This window comes from Ophidiomyces ophidiicola (assembly GCF_022830035.1).
Source record: "Ophidiomyces ophidiicola strain CBS 122913 chromosome Unknown scaffold_15, whole genome shotgun sequence".
Lineage (NCBI taxonomy): Eukaryota > Fungi > Ascomycota > Eurotiomycetes > Onygenales > Onygenaceae > Ophidiomyces > Ophidiomyces ophidiicola.
In genome coordinates, this window is record NW_026054655.1 from 151,574 (window position 1) to 175,035 (window position 23,462).

Consider the following 23,462-nt stretch of genomic DNA (forward strand, 5'->3'; position numbering starts at 1 on the left):
GGAGTGGAGCCCCAGTCATGAAACGGCGACGAAGCCGCTGCGCCTGTCAGTTTACATGTTGAGACATGTATGGGCGGTGTATTGATTGCTGGCAAGACGGAGGGCGGGCACGCGATTCTCAAGCTGGCTCGGTGGGACGGCGACAGGAATATCTCGCTGCTGCTCTCTCACGGTCTCCCAGGCGCTGCTCGAGGTTGGTCGCCCTCGCAGTCGCGGAATGGCAGTCTGGCGGTCAAAATTGGCCAAACGCGTGGTGAATTGGCAGCGCTGCTAGAGCCTGTTTGGGCCTAGCGCGAATGTAAAGGGTAGATAAGCTTCGCGAGCGAAAAATAAATTACGGGTCTAGAAGTGTCAGGCCTGTCCGTGACCATACGATACATACCATTATCTCGTCGATGTTGTGATTATCAAGCCGCATTGAAGCTCGCTCGCTCGGGTTTGTAGACCCCGGCTCCATGCGAGCATGGGCGACAGGCATGAAGGTGACCAGAAAAGCCTGCCCCACGCTCGCAGCCCATGTCTGCACCGTTCGCGTTGCAGAAGGGCACAGGGAGGCTGACTGGTCCCTTGCAATAGGAGCGCCGTAATAGGAAAACGGATCCACAGGCGGCCCCAAGCCCAGTGACTCACCTCCCATCTATTGTGTGCGGTGCAATACGTGTGCTGCTATAGTTCGCTGCTCGGAGAACACTGCTCGGCTGTGCTGCACGGCCAACAAAGACGATGTTGAATGAAACCTTCGTGCCTGGTGTGTGGCACGTGGACGCATTGAACAGCGCTAGCTCGTATGCGGCTAGCCCTTACCCCGACCCTAAAGCTTGGCGCTTATATTCTGACCCTCTATTGGCTTAGCAACCCGCGCGCCTAAAGGCAGCTAGCTGAATTGCTGACTAGCGTCTCCACACTCCCAGTCACACCTTCGATGCGTCAAGTTACATGATCAGCGACTCGCTGCCAACGCGTTTGACCGCTGAAACAAGCTGCACACCGCAGACCAGCTGGCTGGGCACTTGGATGTTATCCTGCCTCGTCCCCACCGATCCCTCGCATATCGACATCGCTATTCTTTCTGGGTACTCGGTATCCACAGTCTCCGTAGCCCAACTTACGGTCGTGCTATTATGATAGTGAACGCGATATACAAAGAAGATCGCGAGCTTGTGTTGACCGCCCTTTGAACACATCTACCTGTCGTCAAGGAAATGAACGCTCATCATGGCGAGACGTGTATATTTCAAACGATATGATCTTCCCACCAAGGATATCCGCTTATCGTCTGCATCCTGAGACTCGACATCTTGAAACAAGAAGTGACCGGTGATGACCACCTCCTCAAACCTGTCCTAACACCAAACATTGTTTTACTCTAATTTGATCAGGATGTTACCTCCCACGATAAGTCAAGAAGCTGTTGCTCTTTGTTGGTTTCTGGACAGTAGTACATGTCAAAACCAGTGAGATGGCGTGATAAGGGTCGAAGCAAGGTCTTATATAATATAAGCCGGTTATTGAAGATATAATCGCCTTCGACCACCGGGATCACGTCAGATCCTCGTCGTACAACGTCACTTGCTAGTCGGGGCATCAAAAGGTAATCCTATCATTTTTTTTTGGCGTACTTCAAACAATAAATGTTTTGCTAGTATAATGAATCAAGCGGGAAATCAAAGGTTTCTCTATCATTTTACTTGTCGTTACACATAACTACGACCCCTCAACCTTGCTATAGTTAATCTAAGCCTTAAACACTTTCACCTCACTATCTTTTATCTTCCCCTCTCCAATAAGTCGTGCTGCCTCTGCGCCATATACCGCCTTGACAGCAGCCACATCTTTCCCGGCAGCGCCGAGTTTGCTAGCCAAGGCAGCGAGCTCCTCGTTGTCAATCTTTCCCATGATAAGTTCCACATCTCCCAAAACACTGTCAATCTGTGCAACAGAGGCGTCGCCAGATTCAGTGAAATAATTGACGTCCTTCACACTACCCTTGAGAATACGCTTATTCTTCTTTGCAGCGTTCCTGGCGGCTTCTTTGGCTTTCTTGCCTTCTGCTTTCTCAACCTTAGCAGCCTCTTCGCGTTCTTTCTTAAGGCGTTCCTCTTCCAATCTGGCCTTCTCCTTTTCTTCTGCAGCTCGCTTAGCTTCAGCTTCTCTTTCAAGCCTGCGCTTGTTTTTGTTGGCATGTTCTTCCCGTCGGAATTTCTTAATGCGGGCATCAGCTGCTAGGGCGTCGTCTACAGTCTTTCGCAAGCGAGCAGTATCTTCGGTCTTCTTCTTCCGTCGGGCGTTGGCATTCTTCCGTTCAATGTGTCGTTTATGATCGCGATTCTCATTATCATCTGGAACGTCTTCATCCTCGTATTCAAAGGATCGCCAGCTATCGAAATTGTACCAGAAATTGTAAAACTCCTCGACTTCATCTTTAGTGCTATTGTCATCTCCCAGCATAGGAACAGGGGTGATTTTTGAAAAGCGTGCTTCAGACTCAAAATATGGGCGCCATAGCTTGAAAAAATCCCCCTTCTTTTTGGGACCTGGTGGTGAAACGTCTGCCAATTCATCAACGGAATCCCACTGGCGACGACGCACTGGATCGAGGAGAATTTCCGTTGCCTTCTGAATACACTTAAAAAAGTTGTCGTTCTCATCCGCATCTCCAGAAGCAGCCTTCTTGTCAGGGTGGTGCCGGAGGACCTTCTTGCGATGGGCTCGTTTGATTTGCTCGTTGGTAGCCTTGTACCGGTGCTTGCTCAAGCCGAGAACGGCGTAGTGATCTTGACCCTATCGAAAAGTAAACAACTAGTCGCATGTTTGACAGGAATACAAAATTGTTGCTGTACCTTCCAGTCTTTGGCGTCTCTCTGGAGCATCATCGGATCTTCAGGCTCCGAAATCTCGCCATCATCCTCCTCTTCAACCTTCTTCACATTTTCTTGAGCTAGGATACGATCGTCTTCAGAAAAAGTGCGATGGTGGCGTTTCTAATCAATTATTCCATCAGAAAAGGCACGGGCAGTTCAGTAAGATTCGGATAACGTACTCTGCGAGCGTGGGCTAGAAAGTGAGGCCCAACGGGTTCAACGGTTCTTTGGCTGAATGCAGACAAACTGCTGAGAGCCTTGAAGCCCTTATCACCGCCATCCCAGCCCTCGGGCAAATGGGGCAAAGGGAGGTGGACAATCTCAGGAGTGGCCATCCTGGGAGGATATCTTTTCAAACAGTATATAAAAGGCTGTGGGCAACTTGACCCGTGAATCGCGCTGGAAACACTCCTGTAGCTGTTTTTCAATTTTTAATCTTTAGGGCGCGCTAATATGACTAAACCATATTAGTACTAGTGCCACTTTGAGGTCCAAGGCAGCTGGGGGTTTTGCGACGACGCTCCGCTGCCCGCAAAGAAATCAACTTGAGCCGAAGGCAGAGACAATTTCGTCTCGTCTGTCATGAATAACGCCTGTTCGACTAATTGCAGGCTTCATTGTCTCGACACTTACTTCTAACTCCGTTCCCCAAGAATTGGCAGAATGTCTTCAGTCAGTGCCCTCAGTGCGTACCGGCAACTTCTCCGTGCAACCCGTATTGCATTTGAAGGTATTGATTGGAGCATTCACGCCTTCAGAAGTATGGCGCTAAAAGATTTCTCATTTAGGTGACTATCGAGTCCTTCACGCCGCACGAGCCGAAGCCCGGAAACAATTCGACGACAGCCGCAAACCGGGCGTGGACACTCCGATGAAAATCCAATATGCGCTGGAAACGGCGCAGATTTTGAAAACAAACTTAGTACAAGGTCAAAGGATGGAGAGTAGAAATGAGCTGGGAGAGACGATCGACAGTTATTGTGAGTTTTTCAATCGATTTAGCGACCGTGTCAGGTTGCGCTGACATTATAATCAGCTTTAAGGATACATGAGCATATCGAGCGAGGAGACAACGATACGATTAAAACAGCTGGGAATAAAGCAGTAAAAGTGAAACCCTGCTCGAAATAGGCACTTTTGTTGGTTATTTATGAAACACAATCAACTAGTGAGGCAAAAGGTATTTGGTTAGGCTCTTTGGGGAAAAGGTTCGTCTATATCATAGTGTACATAGTAGTCCGTACAGTGCTTCCAGGAACTGCGAAAAATAATCTCTCCTTCAATTAGATGTAAATTAGAAATACCAAACACCTAGTGTATACTGTACATGCAGGCCAGGAACGCCAATCCATATCACATCATAAATAGATAGCTCAAGAGCACTAATCACCGGCCATACTAGCATATTGCACTTCCTCTTTTCCAGGTGGAGGGGCAAGTACATAGGCGGTCTTCTCTGCCGGTCCAGTATCACTCGTCAACGCACCTTCAATAGCTCTTCCTTCACTGGCAGCGGATTTTAGAGCCGTTGCGGTTTGTCGGCCTTGTCGAGCATATTGCATTCTCTCATCTCGCTCCATATTATCCAGAGGCCGCGGTTTGCCCCACTGCACTCGGAGTGGGCACCCCTGAATAACAGCTTTCCCTTGACAATGAGCGGCGGCGGCTTCCGCACCCTCTCTTGTTGCATAGTTAACAAATGCGCAGTGAGATCGATGCGAACAGATGAGGGACCGAATCGTGCCGAAAGGGGTGAAGAATGTTCGAATAGCGTGTTCAGGAAGATCATCCTCGACACCGGTAAGAAATAGTGATGTGATTTTTGGGTCTGCAGGGGGTAGAATGTCTTGGGGGCTTGGTGGGAGTTGGGCAGCACTTGGAAACGACCGCCCGCCTCGCCCACGATTCGCATTCCCTCTTCCACGGCCGTTGTGTACACCGCCACGTCGCATATCGTTAGTTCGAATGGGGCCGGGCCCATAACCTATTTGCTTTTGCCCAGATTTCTCGCCTGTAGAGCCAGCGTCTTCTGTCTCCCCACTAGCTTCCAAGCGTCGCTGTTTTTTATAGTATGGCTCACTTCTCGCTAATCGCCGCAACAGCTCCCGGGCTTTCTCGTCAGTTTTCTCATATTCTTCCACAGCGCCACGGCCTTCTTCCAACTCTTTTTCGTGCTCTTGGGCGTAGTATTCCCGGTTAATTGAACTTTGCGGCCCCGGCGCCACCATTTTCAGAGCAGCGTCACGCACCACGATGGGAAGGCCAAAAGACAGGTCAAGCATGCAACATTGGCAGCAATTTTTGAGGCGAGCGCACGTTAAACATATGTTTGTGGATTTCGTTCGTGCAGTTCGATCGGCCTTCCATCGAAACACCGTCATCGGTCGGGTACAGATCTTGCATTCGGCGGCGTAATCTTCTTTGAGCATTTGGACATAGGGATTGTCGGGCAGGCATTGTTCACACACAGAGGGAAAATCGGTGGTTTCCCACCCCGAACGGTTTATGTCTTGTTTAATTTGCGGCGGCATATTTTCGGCGACTCGTTGAGCAACACTGTCCGTCCAAGAGGGCGATGATGAAAAGGTTGACGCCAAATTAGTCATTTATGCTGACATAATAATATTTGGCTTTGTCAGCTGGAAACCTTAATGGGCATTGTGTGGCTGATGCATGCTAGTCTAGAACAGGAATAGTGGTACCCAATCGGGAGCTTCGCCACAAAGCTCAGGCCAAGCCAATGTTGCCCCTGGACGAAACGCAATCTCGCATTTTTTTTGAACCCTCGATACCATCAGCATCAGGTCCAGCCAGCGCTTTACCAAAGCGGAACTCTTCAAATCTTTTAACGGCGCGACAGCATTTAATTTAAATTGCTACCCTTATATACTTAACCTCTGCTCTCTCGCTTGAGCTAACCCAGACATTCTCATCCTCCGTCGCATTTATCCGAAATGGCTCCTACAAAGCTGGAACAAGAGGACCATGCTCGCGATGCTGCTTTCAACAAAGCACTTCATGGTGAATCGGCTAAGGCTCGAGGCGGTTTTGCCGCAATGATGAGCAAGGACAATAAAGCGCAGGAAGCCGCCTTGGACGAGTATTTCAAACACTGGGATAAAAAACCGTCCGAGAACGAAACAGAAGAAATCAGAGAAGTGCGTACAATGAGCCCGTAGTATTCATTCTTGAATCCCGACTTACAATACCGGTGATAGGCGAGAAGAGCTGAATATGCTACTTTAACAAGACAGTAAGTCGATACTCTGATCACAGTCAAGCATTTTATACCCTTGGACTTTGTAAAGTATTTCTTTTGAAGTTATATCAATTGACCAAGGAATCGTTTGTTAGTTATTATAATTTGGCCACAGATATGTATGAATATGGATGGGGTACCTCCTTTCACTTCTGTCGTTTCGCATACGGAGAGCCTTTTCGCCAGGCCATTGCCCGACACGAGCATTATCTCGCCCATTCTATTGACATGAAGGAAGGCCAGTTTGTACTTGACGTTGGTTGTGGTGTCGGTGGCCCTGCGCGAGAGATTGCCAAATTTGCCGGCGTCAAAATTGTCGGGTTGAATAACAACGATTATCAAATCGAGCGTGCGACACGATATGCTCAGAAAGAAGGGTTGTCGAATCAGCTTCGCTTCACTAAGGGCGACTTCATGCAAATGTCTTTCGAACCCAATACTTTCGATGCTGCGTACGCAATTGAAGCTACTGTCCACGCCCCCTCTCTTGAAGGCGTATACCGTCAGATTTACAACGCGCTAAAACCCGGTGGTGTTTTCGGCGTATACGAATGGGTTATGACTGACGCTTACAACAATGATGACCCTCTCCACCGCGAAATTAGACTTGGTATCGAACAAGGCGATGGGATTTCCAACATGGTCAAGGCAACAGAAGCCCTTAAAGCATTCAAGGCTGCTGGATTCGAATTGATTAAGGCAGAGGATTTGGCCGACCGCGGAGATGATATTCCGTGGTACTATCCCCTTGCAGGCTCGTGGAAACACATGACTTCAGTTTGGGATGTCCTCACCATCGCTCGCATGACGTGGTGGGGTCGTGGGATGGTTCATAAATTCATGGGAGGCATGGAGACAATCGGTATACTCCCAAAAGGATCACAAAAGACAGCAGACAGCCTGGCGTATGCTGCTGACTGCCTAGTCAAGGGTGGTGAGCTCAAGTTGTTTACTCCAATGTACTTGATGGTTGGAAGAAAGCCGGAATGATCTGGCTAAGCACACACCTTTCTCCTATTATTATAATTCACTCGGAAGCCTTTATCGCTTTTTCTTGTTTTTCTATTGAATCCTAATAACGACACTGCATTTTGTTTGTGGCCCTACATTGTCTGAGTTTTGATCAGTTGATATTCATTCATGATACTCTTCACTGGTGTATACTAGATAGAAATACTTATGTACTTAATCGAGACCGCTAATCATGTCCTTGCCACGGTCTTCGCCGTTATTCAAATTCTTGGATAGAATCCATCTCGCCGTGGAAATGGGGGTTCCGAGTGCCTACTTGCTTCTGCGTTCTTTTACTGTCTACCATTATGGTTTCAGCCGTGCGTCCCCATGTCATCATGTCATTGTCATCATGTCATTGTCATCATGTCATATTTTCCGATCCTAACCTGCCATCTACCAGAGTTTCCGATTGACCGCTCGACAAGAGTACTCCGTACTCCGTAGCAGGCATGAAAATCCATCCGCCCAGGCAAGTTGACTGACGTGCAAGCTACCCGGTTTAGCAGGAGAGTCCACTTTGGTCTGGGACTGGATAGTGAAGGTATGCACATACATACTGCATGCGGTGATCAAGCCATCAAGTGGCACCGTGACACCTATGATTCCACTATGATTCCAGGAGAAGCAACAAAAGGAAAACGGTTCTGACGGCCTTCGGGGTTTGGGGAAAGTTTTTAAATCCCGGGTGGCTTGCACCATCACGTTTGGTTTTCTTTTTCTCTTTGTGGTGGAGTCGTTTTCCACGATGATGTCCCAATACCAAACTTTTTTCCTGATACGCGGTGAGCGAGCCTGGTCCAGTCTGTCATGGTGGACCCCAGATAGTTCGTCCAGCAAGGTTAACGGCCCGTTGACCGAGCGTTTTGGGATAACCTTACGCTGGTTCCAGAGATTGGCCAGTGCCTTTTGACAGATACTACTGGGCCCTCTATGAAGTAATTAGATACATAGTAGACATCACACCGGCAGCAATAGCGAACAAACCTTAAGAGCCATGCCTACTCCTACCACGCTCTTTTTATTTTTTATTATTATTCCATAGCTCTGTTAATATTCTGTTTACATGACGCTTGCAGCGCAGTCATTCCCGCATTTGTCCACTCCCATAGACACCATCGCGGCTCAATATCACATTTTAAACTCCAGGCCTCACCATGCAGGCTAGTAATGTCTGCTTGCTCGCTCATCTCGGCCCATGATACGGCAGATTAGACGAGGTTCCGTATGACTGGGTACAACCTCTAGGTTGCGAACTTCACACCCCTGAACCTGTAAGCCATCGTACATGCATATGCTCCATAGTCTGTCAACAGCTCAGCCAAATGCCGGCTTCACATTTGGTACGACGGTGCCGTGCTCCACAGAGTCCACACTATACCAATATTCATGCTTCACGTCAACAAGACCCCTTTGTAGAAGTCGCACACACCCGTATTGTTTTATCCCCAGGCTTGATTGAAACCACCGAGGAAAAGGAATATACAGAGCAAATGAGACAGTTTATCAAATGCCGGGACCCATTGGCCCAGTTTCTATCTGGGCACTCAACTTGGTGCACGAGAGATTTTTTATAACGTTAGCAAGATATGTCTTCAAGGCAGAATGTGGCGGCCCGATAACTCGCGGAAGTTTTAGTAGCTGGTTTTCTGCCTTAAGTGTAGACTGACATGGTAATTGGGAAACTCAGGTGAAGTAGACTCCAAGAGATACGCTGGACAAGTAGATCTGTAAAAGTTCTGAGAACGGAAATGGAGGCAGTATGGTTGAAGACGGAGACGATGGTCACATGTTAACTGTACAATTCATAAACTGAGTTGCGGTAAGAAGTTTGAAGCCGACAGCTTGATTTGCTGCGCATATCGCGCGCCATCATCGGGACAAATTTTAAGACAGGCAATCGCGGATGTTGACAGCTCTGGCGTGGTGGATTGGGGCCCGGGTAGGCAGGGTATCTGTGGGGTGCACACTAACGGGAACAATAATGGAGAAACCACAGCGACAGTGGGTGGAATCACTAACCACTCCGGACATATGTAGCACTGTACTACTACTGGTACTGAGGTTCGACGTAACAAACCCAGTTGAATGATTCAACTCGAGAGAGCTGGGATCAGGGGCAGGAACTATCTTTACGGAGTCGTTTTGAGCAATTATGACCAGTGTGATTATTGCAACAAAGAATAAAAGTCCTTTGTCAAAGACAAGGCCTTGAGAGGCCGTCGCCTCGGAAATCCAAACGAGCTTCACTGTTGGGCCTCAGCCAAGGTTTTGAGGGGGGGGAGTGGAGAATTGTACTAGCATCAGAACTCTTCCCCGGCGGCGTTGCAGTCATTCCTCTTGTATCCCTGTCGAAAAACTACCGTCGACTGTTTGTCTCTTAATTATTGGCGTTCCCAGTGCTCACATAATAATATTATAAAACCCGGACTGCTGCCCCCCCCATGCAGGTGACGTTGGGCAGGGATGTTGATGACGATGGTGATAATATGCAGTCTTGCATGCATGAAGCTGAGGCAAGCTCATTCTTTTGCTCCAAACCGTTGACTAGAACGGAGGATTTGGCCGGCTTTCTCCGGTTTCTATTCGAACTCTGCTACCTGCCCAGCGAAAGATTTTCATCCAGGGATTCAAATCCTGGAACTGAATTACTGGAGGGTCATTCTTTCCGCCAATCCACCCCTGTTATAGGTTGACGCAAATACGGCTAATGAGAAAAGACGCATCAGGTGAATGGTCGAACAGAAAGTATATGTGTACGCACATACCTAGGTTCATTCGTACGCACATCCATACTCCGTACATACAACATACACATACGGAGTACATACAAAAGTATTCGGAGTTTGATGGCTGTATAAGGCTGTTCAGTACTCCGTACCGATGTTGAAATTTGATGGGGCGAAGTGGCTTGCTGTCCTCCCTGAAAGCTGTTTGCATGTTACGGAGTACGGAGTACTTTGTTGCACATTAATAAGATTGATTCTCGCATTCAAGAATAACCGTTTAGGGACTGGTGACATCTGAAAATAGATGGATGCTCTAATTGATCTCTGTCAATAGCGTTCCAGCAGCAGAGCAGTTGTCTTCCATCATCGAATGATCAGCAGTAATTCATTGAGCTTGAAGTGCAGCCAAATTTGGAATTTTTTGATTTCCAGAGCTCTCCCAAGAGGACTCCAGCGTAGATCAACCGATGAGCATACATAAGAACAAGCACTAGATGGAGCCTTTTTCTCTGAGCTTAAAGGTGCTGTTCAGACTTGTGCTATAACAAAGAAGCCACAGGGCATTGTCGCTGAGAAACATCGGGGGAAGGATAAGGCTAATAACGGACAATAACTAGTTAAGCACCGAGTGAGTGGAACGTTGGCTCGCTTCACCTCATCGCCGACTGGTTTCGTAGTCGAACATTGATATTTCCCTATATTTGCTTTTTCTTTCCGCATCTTGGAACCCTCTCGGACCGAGGGTAGACTCTCCAACTATGAAATCATATGGGCAATGACAGAGGGAAACACTCCGGCCACGACAACAAATGACTCTTGCCCTCAAGCGAATTCAGATCGCCAGGCCAGGTAACTCCCTCACCATGGAAGATTGGAAGGGAGAGCCGTGGTCCAAACCCAAATCTATACCCCGGGTCCATGTGTACTAGTAATATTGGTGTACTACTGGCACCTTCTGTACTGTATTCGGGCGTACCGCACGTTCCGGAGGGGCGACGCACATACGTACGTGCACTGATACGGAGTAGATGGAGCCACATCCGGGGCATTCCGTGCTGTGCGCCTGAGATGGGCGGCGGCTGGCGAGGGAGAACAAATTCCGGTTCCGTGGGGGTTTAAATACCCAGCAGCGGTCTTATATGTACTGTATATAGTCCGTACGCAGGATGCACAGCCTGCGAGGTGCGTCGGGCATTGACAAGAATACCAGTGTCTGCCCGACGTACGGAGTACTCCGTACCGAGTATGTTTGGAAATTTGCATGGGTGTTCTCCCTTTTTTTTTCTTTTGTTCAACGATGCTCTGTACTCCGTATTATTATTGTTCCTTTAAGCGCTGCATATGCGGGTCTCTTTATCCGCCGATGGAACCACCGGCGCGGCGCCCCTAAAACGCACATGATTATTGGGGCTGCAGCAGGCTGGGGTCGCAAGCCAAAAGGGTGACCGGAGTAAAAATAATGGCCCTGTGGCCGGATCACCCAGTGTTTCACCGAAGCTGGTGAGGCGCATGGGTGCGGTGTCCGGGGTGTGGCTGTCTGTCTACGTGGACTTCCTGGCCCAGCCAACGCGAGACCCAAGGCACTTTGAAACAACTCGATCATCGAAGGGCTGGGCTCAAGCTAGACAACAAGAACCGATAGCAGCGGCACGTATTGCCGTCTCCTGAGGCGCAAGCCCTCCCGAGATGACCGTGTCCACCTCCACAGCGCCCACACACGGCGCTTTTTGTTTTGGCGGTTCTCAAAACGGCCTCGCCCGCTCCATGGGAGACCTCGGCCCCACATCCCTATCCTGCAGCTGGTACCCTAAGCTTGCTCCATATGGGGAGCGTGCGTATCCGTTCAGGATGCCGGCTGTGATCCATCGCTTGGTCTTCACGGTCTCGACCCCTGAAGCTCTGTTGTTCGGGTGTTCCTCTTGGAAACGGTAGCCCGTGGATCTCTCCCTTCCAAGCCCGCACGCTCTCTCCTATCATGCACGTATGCACTCCGTATATCGTACTCCGTAGAGGGTCTCATTATCATCCTGTCCGGTCTCCTTGCAGAAAAAACGACTGGGCTGCCGTTTAAACTTGTTCCAGAGTGTTCCTTGCATATGTATTATTTTGCACATAGCAAAAAGAAAGTATCTTAGAATCTGGAGCTTCGGAATGCGAAATTCGAGGGTCAACACGGAGCCTTGGTCACAGTAAGCTACTCCAGGTTAATAGTGCCGGCGCGAAACCGCGCAATTCTCGGTCCATCATTAAGCATGCTGGATTTCCGGTCTGCACAGGACTCCCAAGATATCGCCCTTGACGGGGGGGTTGACGCTGATTGCAAACCTGCAAACTGGTCGACTCGAACGGCTTAGGTCGCCACAAGCGGTAAAGTGACCATATGTATGTTACAATACGGGTACTTCGACACTTATCCATCCACTATTTTTTTCCCACGCGTGTGGCCTCCATCCGTATGTACTGTATACTTGGGTTTCCTTACAGCCCTGTACATACATGTACTCATATATCGTACCACGTAATTTTCGCTGTCAACATCGGCCGAACAATATCAAGCTCATACCTCAAAACCCCCTTCCTGGAGAGCAGCGAAATAGGCGCCTGGCCCCGTGCGGAGTTGAAGTAAGTCATCTGAAACCATATGCTCTCATCTTTCATTATTGCTGATTGTGGCACAAAGATCTTGTCAAACTTCATGTCGAGTATAGGAACCTTCTGGCGTTGTAAAGCAAACTTGCGCTCCTTCATCCCCTTTTACTCGCTCAGGATCTGCATATTATTATGTGAACTTGGAAGAGTGAACGCCGGCCCATAAACTCTTCAACCACGTTTGACAAGGATGGGTCCATCAGCCACTTTCCTTGACGCAATCCGGAGTAAGCCTCGTACGGAAGAAGGATAATTTTACAAGGGTATGGCTAACACCAAACACCGCCTTGGGAGTTTTTTTGCACCGAGGATTCGTTGGAAAGGTGATATTATCACACTTATTATCATCGTTCCGCCAATAATGTAGAATCTCGTCTGTTATACGTACGGAGTATTAAGAGGCTAATTTACTCATGCATACTAGTTCCCTTGCTGGGGCGGTAACTATATATCTTCCGTACAGGTAGAACACTCCACAGGCTCCGTTCGGGACGAAGCCACGATCTTCAGTATTATTACCACCTCCTTGCATGGGTTCGTCGGGCAGCATTTCTCCTCCACCAGCGAGTGGTATATTACTACTACCACTACGGAGTACTAAATACCATCGTTCGGAGGACAAGAGTATTTTAACGTTCGGTGGTTTGAGGTTTTGAAGCGAAATTATTCTGGGCAGAAATTTTATTACAGGATAATCCCCGCAAACGCCCCGTTAAGCCAGTCGAACCACACAAACAGCTGCAAGCTTCGACGGAGGATCACTACTACTAATTTCTCGGGACCGCATAGCTTCCAAGGCTCCATCCGTGCGATATCGCCTTGGAGGGAGGAGTGGGATTTTGCTTGACAGTTTCCTTCCTTCTGATTGCTGCTTTCTTGCCCTTCGACGCAGTACCAAGTCCTCCAGACCGAGTATTTTTAGCGAGTTCTTAATACGGAGTCACAACAGGATTCGCCGAAATTCCCTGCATTTACTAAATTTTTATTTTTTATTTTTTTCTTTTATTCTTTTATTTTTTTAATTGACAGGATGGCACGTTACGAAAGAGAGAAACTTACTTGACCATTAACTCTAAAAGTCGACCATTTAGAAGGCGGGATAGATTTTACCATGGGCTAATTATGTTATTCCTCGGGCAGACAAGAGACTGGCAAAACAGCTAGAACAAGAATCCCTAAAAACGCGGCTGTGCAACTATTCTCAGCGAATTGAATACTGTCTAAAGCCCTTGCCGGAACTTCCTGGTCCACCCTTGTTGAGATCCAACCATTCTCACGGTGCTTAACTTGCACTCCGTTTAGCGTGTGGCCTACATCTGGATGGAGTCTCCTGCCCCCCTCCCTATATCGAGTCGTCGTGGGTCCTGGTTCCATTAACCTGTTTTCACCTGCTGTTAGTTTCCTCTGGTGGAGCTCGTGGCCGTGAAAGCGTGGAGTTAGATGGGATTTTTCCTTTAGAACGCCTTCGAGAGCACACTTGGGAGTCAGGGCTGTCGTCGTATATACTTTAAGGCCCGTCCTTGGACCGTGTATCATCAGCCCATCATAATTCTTTCCTCTGGCGTACAAACATCCTTCTTTCAACTGGTTAGAACAGAGCGCACTCACATCTGCTTGGACTATCTACTCAGCACCCTTCCATTCCCTCGCATCGCCGGAATACTAATTCTTTTCAACTGAAACCCCATCTCTCCGTCATCGTGGCTGTCCTCGGAGTTCCTAACCTTTGTCGTCTGACGGACTGTTCAGCACCATCAAGTATACCCGCTTGTGATCAACGCCCGTTGCTCTTTGCCAACCTTGCCGCAAAACACCCCCCCTCCCTCTCTCAGCTTCGATTACTCGAGGTGAATCGCCTTTCAGAGAGAGGGAAGGACTACCCATGCTCAAAAACGCACCCTTCTAGAGGAGAACAGGAGCTTATGTCGAAGCCATCGCAGGTGGCAGATTCGTCCGAACGTACCTCAGTACCTGACGGCCTCTTCCATGCCCGACCTGAAGCCAGAAGCGTCACGCCAATTACGGGGGATTCAACGCCTCTCCACGGCCCATCTCGCTCGATTGCAGTTGATGCAATTCTCAATCCCCCCGCAAACCCCTCCTTTGGGTCACCGTCTCACACTGGCCAAGGCAGCACATTGGAATCCCCCACCTTATCAACATCACCCTCTCCATCGCCATCTCCGGGGGTTGCACTCTCGCAAACTGATCCAGCGCGCTTCCGCCTTGACAAGTCAGCCTCACCGAGAAATCAGCAACAGCGGGCGTTTACTCCGCGATCACCTGCTCTTAATGCTGGAGGCGTAGGCAGCCGATACACGCCGCTTCCTGGTACTATGGATGTAGCGCATTTTCCTTTTCTTCGGTCCCCGCCTCCTCAAAGCAGCTCAATCCTGCAGCCTAATAGTTTCAATTACCATCCGCCAAACCTGGTGTCGGATCCACGGGTTCCTCAAACGCAACCGCAGCCACTATCTCAAGAAACAAGCCCCAGCACACCACATTCATCCTACAGTCCATTTCCGCAGGGTTCACCAGCACATCTATTGCATCAGCCATTAGCTATTCCCCAAGCTGGACTACCTTCATTTGTGCCGCACCAGATGCCCGTTGATGCTACCCAAGGTTTAATTCCGGTTACCATTGATATGGATTCGGGATCAAGAAAGGCGGCAGTCAAGCGTCAGAAAAACAGCTGCGCTTCTAAGAGGTTTCGCGAAAGAAAGAAGGCAACCGAAGATGAGCAGAGGCGCATTATTGAGCGATTTCAAGAAGAAATAAAACAGCTAAAGCAAATTGCAGTGTTCTATAGAAACGAGCGCGACTATTATCGAGACTACGTAGCTAGGATTCCTGGAGCACATATATCACAGCGTCCAGTCTCTCCCAAGTTTCGGGAGCACGCCCCACTTCAGCAGGTGTCGGATTCGGAATCGGACGATAGGCGGATCTCTGGTCGCAATGTTCGACCTCGAACAGAATCATCGAGTTCGCGGAAGTCTCTGCCTGCCACCCTTCAGCCTGTGGTATACAATTCTCCAGGATATCCGCTTGGCCCACAGAGTCCATGGGCAACTGTCGCTCAAGGTGCAATGCCGTCGGAGCTTCCACAACAGTTCCAAGCGCCTCTTCACCCAACTTACCAACCGCCCCCCTCTCAGCCTCCTCCGAGAGGGTAATCATCTAAGAGCCGAATGCTGAATCGTTTCTGTTTGATTATTTTCTTTGTTTTTCAGCTTTGCATTGGGAAATTTGGATATCTAGATACATGATTTGAGGGCAACCTTTATGGGCAGGCGTCTTCTGACCACTTTTAGCAACACGCATTCGTTTATGTTATACATTTTGGCCACCTGTTTTGTTTTTTTTTTCCCCTCTGTTTTACCATGTGGCCCTTCATTTGGCCTCTTCATAAAAAAGGCTGGTTTGTTTGCTCCAACCTTCGCAGTTATATTTTCGGCTAAGGACATACGAAGCCCCCCACTCCAAGCGTTCGACATGATTTGTACCCGAAGATACCCTGATTGCATATTTTTTTTTTCTTCTCGCGACCTTGCAGTCTGTCTCCATCAATGTTCCGTATTTGCTGTCAAGCTTCTAGTTTCCTACGGGCCGTTACCCTTCGACTCCCCCCCTATTTCCTATTTAAATCTTTCGGTTCGTTCAAACGGCGATCCGCGCCCCTGAGACCAGGTTATGTTTCAGAGTGGAGGCAGAAAGTGCTATCAGTGCACTGGCGTTATGGAGTAGTCTCCTCCTCCAAGGTATCCGCGATACCAGTGGGCCCTTTGGGTTGGGCAGTTCTCCGTATTATTGGGAATCTAAGGGTTAAAATGCGCCTTTTTGCCCAACTTCCATCATCTTCCTTTTGTTGGCCGGCGTCGTGGACAAAATTGGTGAATCTGTTTTCTTTTGGACTATTTCGATATATGGTAGTCGATATCACAAGTACTCATACCTACATTCTATACATATTTATACATACAGGCGCCCATCGTACGCATTTGGTCTCTAAATGTATCTCACGTCCTGGCGCAGCGACGGGCGTCGGAGCTTGACCCCGGTCAAAGTATCACATTGTGCGTTGAATCACAATGGAGCGATCACAATTGATTGTCACGTTGACGGATGCTTGTTCGATCACCGCAGACCCACCCTTGGTAGTGGGGCGCAGGATGAGAAGAATATTTAGCAACTGCAGCCCCCTTTCTTCAAAACATGGATGGGCTACTTCGACAGTTTCGACCAAGCAAAATCGCGGCAACGTACGGAGAAAATTCCGTCCTACTAGTATTGTCCATAAGCAGCACCGGAATCATACGTCCTCATACCCATCCATACATAGGTACATGCTCCATACATGCATTTATTGTTGCGTTTTTGAACGCTCTTCGGGCCCAACACCGCTCGCCAAAGACAGCACAACAGGAACTGTCGCACCAGCGAGCAGCCGTCCTGACCAGTCACAATTGCATGCCCCCTTTTCCGCGCCCACCGTCTCCTTTTCGAGCCTCCAGTTCCGTTTACGTTAAGCTCATCTCGGATCGCCGGTCAATCTGTTCCAAGACCCAGAAAGCTGGGCCGCATACATCACATATCACGTGAGACGGGCGGCAGGCGCCAGTGGGGCCGTGCGCGTTCCATGGGTTGGCGGGCGAATCAACGGCGGGAAACGGCGGAATTTGCGGGATTGGGGAATTCGGGCCAATGAACGGCGGGGTTGCTGTTAAGGTTCGCTCCATCTCCGAACCGGCCTCAGGGACCCAGCGGCTTGGCGTTCGGCGGCACGATAATCCGCCGCCTGGACCGTGCCGATTAGTAACCTGGCGCCACACACAAATCTTTTGATGCTGGACTCCACTCAGCCGTCCATGGCGCGAGCCGCGAGCGAGTTGCTGGGCAATGGGTTCTCTGAATTAATATTAGGAATACTTTTCCTCCTTCCCTGTGCTGATATTTTACTTTTCTTGTCACTGCAGGGTTCTTTGGGCCAACCCGCGCGGGGCCTGTCTTTGATACGCACAGGCCCTGCATCAATGACCTCCGAAAATACGAACTTCTTTCTTTCATACATATGCAAGGCATGCTTGTTCTGTGTAGCTTTGGAAAGTGGACTGCATTTATTCTTTCCAAGAGTGTGCTTTGACAACAACAACAATAATAATAGCAACGAGACGCAAGGCCGAAGGAATGGCCGCCAACAAGGAAAAACACGTATCCTGACGGACATGGCCAGAAAATGATAGAACACGACAGCATCAGCTCCTTATTTCTCGGCGTAGGAGAAAGGGCTAAATCTACTCCGTACGGGAAGCCATGATCCCGCCGCCATTAAATGCGGAGTACATGCATACAGAGTCCATCCATACGGAGTAGAGGGGACATGAGTGAACAACGCAAGGTTGCACCCGACGCAATACTTAGACCCGCTTGTACGACATGAGACTGGAATATCTGCCCTTTTTTGAGTTTCTGTGCTCCGTACGGAGTACACTTGCTTTACGTCGGTTATCCAGGATGGCCACTGTCTGATGCAGCCCATCCACACTTGATTGGCCCAAGGCTTCTTTCTTATCCGTCTCCGCAATCGAGGCGGGAATGCGTCGGCAGGATTATGCCTAGCGATGGAGCAAAAGGAGCTCCCTTGCCGCAACGGAGGCCGTTTTTTATTTCATGTACGACATTCCCTGCTCCAGCGTCCCGCAAAATGCGGGATTACATTATTGGCATGCCGTTCGGCCACTAGGAGGCTCATGCTTCCAAGACTATGTACCCGCTTCCTTCTAGACCCTGCCGTTGGTATTAATCCAGCCACCCCATGTAATAATGACATCTGAAAACAAGTACGCATATTTTCGATGCCTTTTGCGGTGCTGGCCTCGGATACCACTGGAATTTTTTGCAAATAGACGGCACACGGTAAATGACCTCAGCACGTTTTGCAGATCTCGCCTCCTTGACCCTTCAATTTACTTTTGCACAGTCTCGCGTGTAACGCCGGCTATACGCATGATGTCCTTCGGCCTCTGGGATGCTGCAGATGAGCCAATTCGAGGTGTTCGACCCCAATCTGTTTGTTTCCACGCAAGCGATCGCCACCTATATCACGGATCTGCCGTGGAAGGAAGTTCATGCGGCTGTACCTGAAGTTTACACAAAAGTTTCAAGCACATTCACGATACGGGATATCAATGTTTATCAGGTGACGGATACTGGGCTGTATGACAACCTGAGATTGAATCAAATGCCGCAGTACTTCTTCTGGCATTACTACGGGCCTTCAGCGGATTTAAGGCTTCTTGCTTCGGGGAGTCGCCCCCATCCCCGAACTTAGTTAGAATTGCCTTTGGACCCAAGGGGTAAGTATCGGTTCCATTATTGATATCCTCTGAAGACCCTGAAACTGCGGAGCTATATACCCCTTCTTGAATGCTTGCATACATTCGGAGCGAAGGTGTCATCTGGTGTATGCTAGCTGCCGCCAAATGACAGGTTTTACCTTGCCCTTCTGAATGAAGCCGCAAACATACGGCTGTCGATCATGATTTGAACCCATCCTTCCGGCGGATACTCGAATGTCATGTCGCAGCCGTGGACACAAGTACCCGTACTTCGTGACCGTCTGGCATGACATTCATTGTCGCGTCATGTTCTCTTGCTTTTCTGGGTTCTACACAGTACGCTGCATTTCTTGCTTGAGGTGGGGTGCGGCGTGGGCGTGTGTCTGCACATCAAGCCATACCCAAAAATTAGACCTTCTGCTTGTTGAATACCTCGTGTTTATTGCGGAATTTCCGACAAAAACCTGAGAAGAATATATTGCTGAACTTCTATCCATCTTTTCCCTTCCCTCTTGACCACACAAGTCTGTGTTACTCCACGAGGTAACGAGGCACACTATGTCTGCCCCGAGGACGGGTACCTGCTATTCCACGGGTAGTCATGCAATTTTTCTGTCTGCTTCCCGGCCTTTCTGATCTATTTTCACACGTTTAGCCAGGGTCGCAAGTTCTTGTGGCATGTCGTGGAACATGTTATCCTCAACTTCAGGCTTTTGTAGGAGGACTTGAACAGCACTTGCTGAGCGCTCGAAAATATAAATATGCCACCGCATTCTCATGAACGAAGTATCAAAGAAGACGGTAACTCTATCATTGAAGACCAAAAGAGCATTAGCATTCTGCATCACTCCTCACGAGCCTCTTTCTGAAAATGAAGTTTCTTATCCCTATTGCTGTTCTCGCCATTGGGGCCAATGCCCTTTATGTCAATTCTGGCGCGCCAGAGTCGTCAGAGCGCCTGGTACTCCGTGCAGCAAACTTTTCTACCTGCCGTACCGAACTTACCGATGGGTTCGAATTCCCTCATCTGATCATGCCGGTGAGCTCGGCGGCGCCTGACACTGTCTTTGGCCGATCGTTCGACGGCGAGGTCTCGGACACGGTCTCATCGCTCTTCAACTTCGACATCCCGCCTGGAGGCAACCTCAAGGCCTGCTCGTTGATCTTCCACTTCCCCAGCACACAGAAGCAGCCACCGCAGTACTATACCTTCCGAGGGGATGGTCGAGTTCGATTTGGCAAACTAGAAGCCCCGGCTACCCTGTCTACCTCGTTCAAGAACACCCCAAGAATGCGGGAAGATTACGGCGTGTTTAAGCTGCAGCCGGGTCACACGTATACCATTGCGAATTTTGAGTGTCCCATGGGGGAAAAGATTGGGTTTCAAATGTCCAATTCAGGCTCGACGACCCTGAAATATTTCCAGAATTATGGAGGCGCTCCGTAAGTTATTGAGCCGGATTCCCGACTGGTAGATGTAATCTGGATTGCTAACACAACGTTCTAGGTTTGGGCTGTTCATCACACGTTGTACTGGGCAGTAAGCATGTGGTCTTCGTGAATATGTGGCAATGGTTACTACTCGAAGAAGATTTACGCTCAGACTTGGTATCGAGTGGGGGCCAAGCGATATAATTATGACTATTCAGTAGGAGGAGGGCGCTAATAATAATGGCCAGCAATGACGCTATGACTTCTACCAGTACTTGACTTGACTTTCCATCGTGGCTTGATTCTGTATTGCCTGGTGTTAGCTAGTGGCCATCGAAATAATAGATGAGATTGAAACATGGTTCCGGAGTACTCTGAGCTTAAGCAGGCTTTGCCGTTGGCCCACCGCAGTTGAATTGCCACTGAGTGAACCTCGTGAGAGCATTGCGTAGTCACTGGGCTTCACGCGTACGCACACATCGGAGTGGCAGAGGGTCTCAAGGTAGTCAGCCAAGAGAGGCCCCAGAGCACTCTGCACTGCAAACATGCATGCAGGCCACGCCATTTGACAGGCCCCAGTCTGCCTGGCAGCGCAACGAGGTCAAGCCACATCATAAATATATCTCAGCAGCTGCAAGCCCGCAGCGAAGGAGTGCTAGTTCGTGGGCTAGCTAGTTAGGCGCGGAGGGTGGTGTGGCGGGCGTAGGCTGACGTGGACAGCTGAGTTTGCCCGGGGGCCGGATGGGCGGCGGGAAGCGCTGAGGCACGCCGTGTTTGGGGACGCGCTGCGAGGGTGAGGCGGAGGAGATGCGACGACGACGACGACGACGGCTGCTGGCTCGAAACGCCGTTCGACGGCGACAGGAGAGCCGAGCGTAGGAATCGTTGTTCGTTGCTGGTTGCTGGGTGCCCTGAAGGAGTGATGTCTGTCGCTGCATCGAGCCGCCGAGGGAAGCCCGCGTCGCCACGCGCTTGGCCTGCGCTCGCAGCACCGCCGGCCCTAATTTTGGCCTTGAAACCCACCCAACGCAGGTCCTACGCTGATAGCGACCGTCATTCTCTCTTCTCGCTTTTCTTTCTTTCTCTGTCTTCGTGTCTCGCTCTCTCCCTCCACCGCTGCTCTTCTCTCATTACCACCCTCCCCTCGCTTAGTCTCCCCCGGCTCATGAGACGCTGTGTTTCGTCGCCGTGTGTGTGAAGCTCTGACGCGATGAACGCTCTCCAGCAGAAACTGCCCTTCGCAAAAGGGCCGGTCCGAGTGCGGGCCATCATATCGTGAGTATCGCTGCTCTAGAAAGCCTCAATGACATCTAGCTAACCGCCCGCCCGCGCGCCAGCTACGTGCTCGACTATGTTATTCTCATGTGCGTGTTTTCCCCCTGCGTGCCGGCCCATGTGACCCGGTGCCCGATTGGTCTCGACTAACCAACCGCCCGCCGTTATGCAGCGCCCTCGTTATCGCCTTTTTCATTCTCGACCGCATCGAGCCGTTCCACCAGAACTTCTCGCTGAGGAACATCGCTATCCAGTACCCCTTCGCCCAGCATGAGCGCATCCCCATGTACACCGCCCTCGCCATCACCGGCGGCGCGCCCCTGCTCGTCATCGCCCTCTACACCATCGTCATCGACGGCCTCTTCTCACATAGCAAGCGCACAGACCCGGCGACGGGCCGAGTAAAGCTGATGGGCCGTTACCCCCTGAAGAATCGACTGTGGGAACTGAATTGCGGCGTCCTCGGCCTGTTGCTGTCCCAGGCCGCCGCCTTCGTGATCACCACGGCGTTGAAGAATGCTGTCGGGAAGCCCCGCCCAGATTTCATTGACCGGTGCCGCCCCAGAGCAGGAAGCGAGGATGGCCCGGTTTTTGGTCTTTCACGCTCGATTATCTGCACGCAGACGAACCCCGCGATTATCAAAGATGGATTCCGATCATGGCCTTCTGGTGGGTTGCATATGAGAACATCAAATTCCTTGAAGATGGAGTTGTGCTAACCTCTATTTTTTTTTTTTTTCTCATGCAGGCCACAGTAGCTGTACGAAACAATGCCTTGTTCTTACTTTCTGATTGGATCTGTTTGGACTAACAATTGCCTATAGCTGCTTTTGCGGGCCTATTCTACCTTTCCCTATACCTTGCAGGCAAGCTCCACGTTATGGACAGCCGCGGAGAAGTCTGGAAAACCTTCGTTGTCACCACTCCAGCCTTGGGCGCCGCACTGGTCTCCGCGACGAGAGTGATGGACTCTCGCCATCACGGAATCGACATCGTCTCGGGGTCAGTATTGGGCGTTGTGTGTGCATGGCTGGCCTATCGCCAATATTTCCCACCCATCTCAGAAGCCTGGAGAAAAGGAAGAGCCTATCCGATGCGCACCTGGGGAGCAATTCCAGAACCACCCGTGTACCGCGAGACTCGCCGCGTCGACATGGAGGATGACGATGAGGCAAAACCTATGGCGCACGACGAGGAATATCAAGGTGTTTCCAGCAAGGGTTATTCTGCGCAGCACCAGCAAACCGAAGTCGCGGGCCCTGGCAGCAATCCGTTCCAACCTCCGCGGGCTTACGAGCGGGGAGCGCAAGGCCAAGGCCAAGGGAACTACTCCTCGTCCAGCGGTGAGACTCCGGGTTACGAGATGCAATCAGGATATCGGGGAAGGCACCAAGCTAGCGAGTCACAGGAGCGGTTGGGTACGGGACGTCCAGCAGACACCTCGTATCACCCTCCATCGCAACAAATGGCGGCTCGCTGAGTCTTGCGCCAGCGGTTCAGCTGCAGCTCCGACTATGAATGCTTGGTTTTTGGTCAGTTAGGGTCACAAGGGGAAAATGGAGTCTTGCGTGATAATAGTTGTCGTTTGTATTGTCTCCTTTTAGTCTTTGCACGATAGTTTTGCAGTTTTAATTTTAGGGGTTTTCGTTTCTTGTGAACCATTGGGTGTGACATGGAATTATCACTGTACATAATACCAAAATAGTTAGTTAGTTAGTCAGCATCTTGAGCTTACCCACGAATGGAGGGAGAATACGGAGTAGAGGATCATCTTCTACTACACAACCAAATCGCTTACGGACTTCCCGTAGCTTAACTGACCAGGTAGCAGGGTGTCTTTTTTGTGTATACAACCATGCATACAGGTAACAGAACAGACAAGATTTGGAATGACTAAAAAAGGTAT

At 49.9% G+C, this 23,462-nt stretch overlaps 7 protein-coding genes across 7 annotated transcripts; 5 read left to right on the plus strand and 2 right to left on the minus strand.

Moving 5' to 3' along the window:
• Positions 1–1,734: 1,734 nt before the first annotated feature.
• zuo1 (Zuotin) lies at positions 1,735–3,196 on the minus strand (the record flags this gene model as incomplete). The annotated part of the gene is made up of 3 exons (XM_049253064.1): positions 1,735–2,781; positions 2,841–2,981; positions 3,041–3,196. The coding sequence occupies 3 exons, from the start codon at positions 3,194–3,196 to the stop codon at positions 1,735–1,737; spliced, it is 1,344 nt and encodes a 447-aa protein (XP_049107927.1).
• Positions 3,197–3,524: 328 nt separating this feature from the next.
• On the plus strand, positions 3,525–3,992 carry MZM1 (Mitochondrial zinc maintenance protein 1, mitochondrial; the record flags this gene model as incomplete). The annotated part of the gene is made up of 3 exons (XM_049253065.1): positions 3,525–3,591; positions 3,650–3,841; positions 3,898–3,992. The coding sequence occupies 3 exons, from the start codon at positions 3,525–3,527 to the stop codon at positions 3,990–3,992; spliced, it is 354 nt and encodes a 117-aa protein (XP_049107928.1).
• A 251-nt stretch (positions 3,993–4,243) lies between these two features.
• On the minus strand, positions 4,244–5,467 carry SLT11 (Pre-mRNA-splicing factor slt11; the record flags this gene model as incomplete). The annotated part of the gene is made up of 1 exon (XM_049253066.1): positions 4,244–5,467. One exon carries the CDS (start codon positions 5,465–5,467, stop codon positions 4,244–4,246), a length of 1,224 nt encoding a protein of 407 aa, XP_049107929.1.
• A 348-nt stretch (positions 5,468–5,815) lies between these two features.
• ERG6_1 (Delta(24)-sterol C-methyltransferase) lies at positions 5,816–7,110 on the plus strand (the record flags this gene model as incomplete). The annotated part of the gene is made up of 3 exons (XM_049253067.1): positions 5,816–6,019; positions 6,080–6,114; positions 6,216–7,110. 3 exons carry the CDS (start codon positions 5,816–5,818, stop codon positions 7,108–7,110), a joined length of 1,134 nt encoding a protein of 377 aa, XP_049107930.1.
• A 7,321-nt stretch (positions 7,111–14,431) lies between these two features.
• LOZ57_004022 (uncharacterized protein) lies at positions 14,432–15,688 on the plus strand (the record flags this gene model as incomplete). The annotated part of the gene is made up of 1 exon (XM_049253068.1): positions 14,432–15,688. One exon carries the CDS (start codon positions 14,432–14,434, stop codon positions 15,686–15,688), a length of 1,257 nt encoding a protein of 418 aa, XP_049107931.1.
• A 4,033-nt stretch (positions 15,689–19,721) lies between these two features.
• On the plus strand, positions 19,722–20,394 carry LOZ57_004023 (uncharacterized protein; the record flags this gene model as incomplete). Its single annotated transcript, XM_049253069.1, has 2 exons — positions 19,722–20,293; positions 20,358–20,394. 2 exons carry the CDS (start codon positions 19,722–19,724, stop codon positions 20,392–20,394), a joined length of 609 nt encoding a protein of 202 aa, XP_049107932.1.
• A 1,097-nt stretch (positions 20,395–21,491) lies between these two features.
• Positions 21,492–23,036, plus strand: LOZ57_004024 (uncharacterized protein; the record flags this gene model as incomplete). The annotated part of the gene is made up of 4 exons (XM_049253070.1): positions 21,492–21,556; positions 21,619–21,645; positions 21,729–22,225; positions 22,381–23,036. 4 exons carry the CDS (start codon positions 21,492–21,494, stop codon positions 23,034–23,036), a joined length of 1,245 nt encoding a protein of 414 aa, XP_049107933.1.
• Positions 23,037–23,462: the final 426 nt, after the last annotated feature.